The following is a 6,000-nucleotide window of genomic DNA, read 5'->3' as shown; positions in this document are numbered from 1 at the left end:
AAAAAGCGACATCTCCGTTACCTGCCTAACACTCAGTTACCCTTCATGGCTGGATGATATGAGCAGAGGTCTTTCACAGGTAGATGCATCCGTAGTTTCCACCACCCCAGATATATGAACTCCTTTTAGACCCAGTACCTGTGATAGTCTGCAGCATCTGAGCTCTGAATAAAAAGACAGATATGGTCACTGATGGAATGGACAGGAACAGTAAAGACATATAGACTAATGAATACACATGAACAGAAGGTTTTTTCATTAGCCAATAGTTTGTTATTAAACCTGTTATTTTACCAGGTAAGTTATGGATACCATATTTGATATTTTGCCATGACATAGTCTAAAACCCATACTCATACCATCAGTGCCATTGGATCTGTAGTGATCAGTCAGGACCCCGTTTAACAACCCATCCAAAAGTCAGCACAATGTTGAGGACACTTAGAGCAAGTCTGGTCTCCCAAATATGGACCTACCCTGCTAACTTGAGAGACCAGCCAGCAATGGGAGACTGAGAACTTCAGTATGCCATGCTTACCATTCTCACAAGTACTCATGTCATCGCTACCTGCTCTGCTGGACATTGCCTGTCACACCTCCAACAGTGCCTGTAAACCAGGATAATCTACACTAAGGGTTGGTGATTAGGCTACCTGCTCTGCTGCACATTGCCTGTCACACCTCCAACGGTGTAAAGACCAGCTACAGGATGATCAACAGTTAGTGGGCACCAGTTCTTCACACTTATCCTGGTACATCTATCTCCTAGTGGTGATCATAATAAACTGAGTAATTTGTAAACTGGTCAGTATTCAAGCAATTGGCTAACCAAGAATCATGGCAAATTAGTCAATTTAGGCTATATCGGTATATTTAGCAACTTCTATATGGACTGAATTTAATAAATACATGACTTAGCTATGGTTGCACTTGTTTACATCGATTAACTAACAAAATACACATAACTGGTAGCATTTGTTATTGTTAACGATTAAATATGAGACTAACTTAGCAAACATTAGTTTACTGTACTGTTATTTAGCAAAAACAATTGCTAACTCAGCATACAAGTTAGGACTGTACCTAGCTACTGTATCAAACATTTTGCCTTCACTTGTGTCCAAAGTGTCTTCATGTTAATTTGGTTTACATACAACAAACATCTAGATAACTAACATACATATAATACAAAAGTACTGATGTTCCCTTTACAAAGCTAATTTGGTAACCGAAACGGTTGGCAGCCTCTCACAATAATTCTGAGAAGTTTTTTCTGGGAGCCATCTTTATTTATTATTATAGACATAAATGGCATTCCTTAAACCACTACGTTGCTAGCCCATCAGTACATGTCACGCTTAAAATTAGTGCGTCCTACCGCCGCCTGGTGGCAAACATACAAATCTCCACACACATATATGCAAATCGCAACACGCATTTGCAGATCTCTGCTGCGGTAGAAGTGTAGCAAAATTCACGTGTAAAAAGACAGCAAATTGTTAGGCCCGTCTGAGTTGTAACTGATTACTTGTCCGTATACGCATTTACAGATTTGTCTACACATTTACATATATGTACGTATTTACAGATTTGTCCACACATTTACAAATCTCAATACACTTACAAATCTTTTACACATACAATTCTGATTACGCACACACAGAATCTGAATACACATTTGCAGATTCCTGTGCACATTCACAAAACTCGGTACGCATTTACAGATTATTTTACATATTTAGAAATCTGATAACGAACACACGGATTGAGATACAGTTACACAACTCTCCACACACATTTGTACATAGTTTTGCCACAATAATGGCCACATACACGTACGTCACCGGAAGTTAGACTTACCGTGGTAGAAACTTCCGGAATTAACCTTTACATTTCTACGAAGGTCGATTAGCTGTGTAGCCATATACTAAGCTTTCGTTACAGGGGTATTTTCTCGTCATATTTAACTTACTTTAACAGTTGAAAATGCCAAGAGGAAGCAGAAGCCGCACGTCAAGGATGGCCCCACCAGCAAGGTATCTTATAGAGAAAATATTGAAGATCGTTATAGATATAGTTAAGTTATTGCTTGCTAGCTAATGTTACGTTAGGTAACGTACTTTAGTAGCTACTACTGTAATAGCTAGTTAGCTACAGTAAATACGTTAACGTCCTTAGCTGCGTGTCTATTTAATTGCAGTTTTACATTTGTTGAACGGTTTCTTCGGGTATGTTTGCTAGCTAGATTTATAAACATGGCAATGTGCTTTTGGTTACGCTCTAAGCTGAGCTAGCAAGCTACTAAGCTGAGCTAGCACGCTACTAAGCTGCAATACGTTTTTTCTTATCTAGATAGTTTGTTTTTCGTGAAAGGGATGTTATTACTGTAGATGAAATGTGTGTATACACTACCGCTCAGAAGTTTGGGGTCACTTAGAAATGTCCTTGTTTTTGAAAGATAAGCATTTTCTTGTCTATTTAATATAACATTAAGGTGATTAAAAATACATGCATACATTTTTTATGTTGTAAATGACTAGTGCATTGTAGCTGAAAAAGGCTGATTATAAACTGAATATCTACATTGGCATACAGAGGCTCATTATTAACAACAGTCACTCCCGTGGCACGTTGTGTTAATCCAAGTTTATTATTTTAAAAGGCTAATTGATTAATTGAAAACCTTTATATGATTGTTAACACCGCTGTGAACTGTTGTGCTTATTGAAGCAATAGTGTCTTCATCTGTTTTTGCGGATTTATTACAGGATAAAAATGGCCAGAAACAAAGTACTTCCTTCTGAAACTTGTCAGTCTGTTCTTCTGAGAAATTAAGGCTATTCCTTGCGAGAGATTGTGAAGAAACTTAAGATCTCATTAAGTGATCTTAATGGATACGAATGAGCCTGTGAAAAAAATGTAGTGATCTTAATGGTGATACTGTGATTAGGGTTCATTCTTTAGCGACACACTATTTGCACGAGTTTTCTAATATGTCATCCTCTCCCTTCTGTGACTTACAGGGCTGCGCCAACACGACCCCCAATGGCCAGGGCTGCGGCTCCACCATCGTATGCCCCAGCGCCTGCCCATGCCCCACCTTCCGCCATGGCTGCCCCAGCCGCTGGTGCTGCCCGCCAGCCTGGCATGTTTGCTCAGATGGCCACTACAGCTGCTGGGGTAGCCGTTGGGTCGGCCGCAGGGCACATGATTGGACATGCAATGACAGGAGGAATGGGTGGAGGCGGAGGAAGCCAGGAGGCTGCCAGGCCTGACGTCACCTACCAGGTGGGTAATAATGGCCTAGTCACAGTGACAGGGCCATGGGAATTAAGTGATTTGTGTCATGTAGTGGTGACAGTAGGAGTCATACCAAGTGTGAGTGGATAAGCCATGGGATATTGTACCCTGTTCCAGGCCTAATTTATTTGGCATCTGAACAGTTTGGAATTACATCAAATCTTAACGTGTTATTATGCTTTATGTTTCCCAGGAGCAGCCCCCGCAGTATCAACAGCAACCTCCCATGTACCCACCATCCCAGTATCAGCAGCAGCCCCAGTCCATGTTCCAACAGGAGCCTGGCCCCCAGCAGGGATCCTGCTCTTATGAGCTCAAGCAGTTCATCGAGTGTGCACAGACCCAGAGTGACCTGAAACTGTGTGAGGGATTCAGCGAGGTCCTCAAGCAGTGCAAGTTCTCCAATGGTAAGTCTAAAAGTGTGTGAATACAATTGGAAGACAGAATTATTAAACATTGTGTACTTTATGTTTGCCTGAAAGATCTAAGTAGTATATGTAGTCTAAGTAGCATCATGACCATGTAGTTATGTATATTATACCCTGGTGTCACGGGATAAACATTACAATAATTTTTTTGTCTCCCTTGTTGTTTTTACGACAGTCATGGTACAAATAATTACTTCCATTACACTAGGTGTATGTTGTAAACACACCAAATAAGTAAAGAGTGATTGAATTGTCAATGGCAACCTACAGTACCCCCATTGGGCTAGAATTTAAAATTCAACGAGAGGGGCAGCACTGAGGCTAGCCTACAATGTCACGGCCTGGTGTAACTCAAACTGTTATGTATCTGAGATGTAATTGTAACCTGAATTTCTTGGCCTTGAATTCGTTATTAAGTCTCCACATAGGAATTAGTGGTATCTTTAGTTGTTAGAATCCCACTTAATATTCTTGACCCCCAATATGTAGCACTATAGGACATTTTAAATTGTGAAAGGTATAGTACATGCCAAGCTCTCCTTTAATATAACTTTCTCCATTTCTGTTGTGGAGTTCATGGTGAATTTTTTTTACATAATGGTTCTCTTAGTGCTGGGCCAATTGTCATGCTGATGTCATATGTAGCTGTTAGTCTTCTATCTCCCAATCTCAATAGATTCACAGTTGTTCATATGTAACTATGTTTTTTTTTTTTCCTCCACAGGGATGTCCTGAGAGGCAGACAAACCCATCAAGACTGCAGACAAACTCAACAGATGCATAGTGCTGATAAAGAGTCATTATACCTGGCTTTGTGGTTTTTTTTGTCAGTTTATCACAGTCATCATCTTATGGACAATAAAATGATTTCTCAGGTTGATTCTGTAAAGCTTATAATAATAGTTTAATGTAATGTTGATTAATGTGTGTTGTATGATTTATTTGAAGGTAACGCACATTTTTAATTGGCTTTATGACAGGGGATGAGATTACAAGGCAACTTGACTTGTTTTACAAGTGAGAACCATTCCTCCTCAAGCATTGAGCAGAATCTGTTGGGTAGCCAGGCTAACTCCCTGATGCAACACCCTCCCTTTTTCATCTTATCTAGATTGGAGTTGTACAATAACAATTTGCTTGTAACAAGCATTGGATCAAATAAAGCACTTCTAAATCATATTTTGTTCTCTAATCCATGATGGCTGTTGCATGCAGTCATAGTGCGAAGCTTTCTATTAACTATGGATTCCATATGCCCCTCACCCTTTATTCTTTTTCTATGTTCCCCAATTGTATGTTGTATTGTCAAATAGAAATATCTATGAAAATGAACATATTATTCGCTAGTTTAGCGTGGGAAGAATACTGCTGAGAGTGTCTCAAGCAAATATGAGGAGATTGAAAGTCAATGTCGCTTGATTGCTGGATTGGTGAAAAACTTTTAAATGGGGAATTGCTCAGGAATTAACAATTTTGTTGCAAAATGGTATTTGAAACAGCTTCCAACATTAACTGCAGATATCTACTTGTCGTTTGTGCTTGCATTTATGGTAGTATTACAGTTTTACAAAAATTACACATAATCCCTTTACGCATTCAACATCCTGAGTCAATACGTGTTACACACACTTTTGCCAGTGATTACTTGTGTCTTTTGAGGTATTCTTTCATTGGAGAAACAGCAAGTGAACTCTCCAACTCGCTGTTTTGAAATTACCGTTTGCCTTATGGTGAAATCCTGAACAGTTTTCCTTCTGTACCATCGACATCCTCTACTCAGTTACGGAATGGATCATGTTGAGAGAGAATATGCTTCATATTCTATTTCATAGTCCTACCAAAACCACCCTTTTTATGACACCTTCAAAAAAAGAAAAATCATCTTCATAATTAAATCTGTGCTCACAAATAGTTAGACTGAGGGACCTTACTGTGTAAGGGGTATTCATTTAAAAATAAATCCCTTTTATTTGGCATGTTGTTATTGTAACTCAAGTGATTGAAATGCCACATTTGACTTCTGCTCTAGTGCATGCTTGCCTAAACAAAGTGGCTGGATACTTAAACATTTTCTATGAAGAACTTATATTTCAGAATGTTATTAAATTAGATTAAACTGTATTGTGATTGAACAGTACAAGTACAGTACAATCAAATAAATTAGCATCTAACCAGAAGTGCAAATAGAAGAGGGCAGACATTTTTTGTAAAAAGTATTAAATATAAAGTATGTTACAAGTGGGATGTATAGATGTGCAATGAAGGCAAATGC

The 6,000-nt window shown here is 38.9% G+C and overlaps 1 protein-coding gene across 2 annotated transcripts; it reads left to right on the top strand.

Moving 5' to 3' along the window:
- Positions 1-1,840: 1,840 nt before the first annotated feature.
- Positions 1,841-4,907, top strand: chchd2 (coiled-coil-helix-coiled-coil-helix domain containing 2). 2 transcript variants are annotated; one of them, XM_010903951.4, is made up of 4 exons: positions 1,842-2,036; positions 3,024-3,288; positions 3,494-3,707; positions 4,453-4,907. In XM_010903951.4, exons 1-4 carry the CDS (start codon positions 1,987-1,989, stop codon positions 4,461-4,463), a joined length of 540 nt encoding a protein of 179 aa, XP_010902253.1. In that variant the 5' UTR covers positions 1,842-1,986; the 3' UTR covers positions 4,464-4,907. The 2 variants fall into 2 exon arrangements, with proteins under 2 accessions (XP_034152483.1, XP_010902253.1); XM_034296592.1 differs by lacking the exon at positions 4,453-4,907 and having other exon boundaries at positions 1,841-2,036; positions 3,494-3,742.
- Positions 4,908-6,000: the final 1,093 nt, after the last annotated feature.

This window comes from Esox lucius, chromosome 1 (genome assembly GCF_011004845.1).
Source record: "Esox lucius isolate fEsoLuc1 chromosome 1, fEsoLuc1.pri, whole genome shotgun sequence".
In the NCBI taxonomy this organism is placed as follows: Eukaryota; Metazoa; Chordata; class Actinopteri; order Esociformes; family Esocidae; genus Esox; species Esox lucius.
The sequence above is the reverse complement of the archived record's forward strand: the minus strand, read 5'-3'. Positions and strand labels throughout refer to the sequence as shown.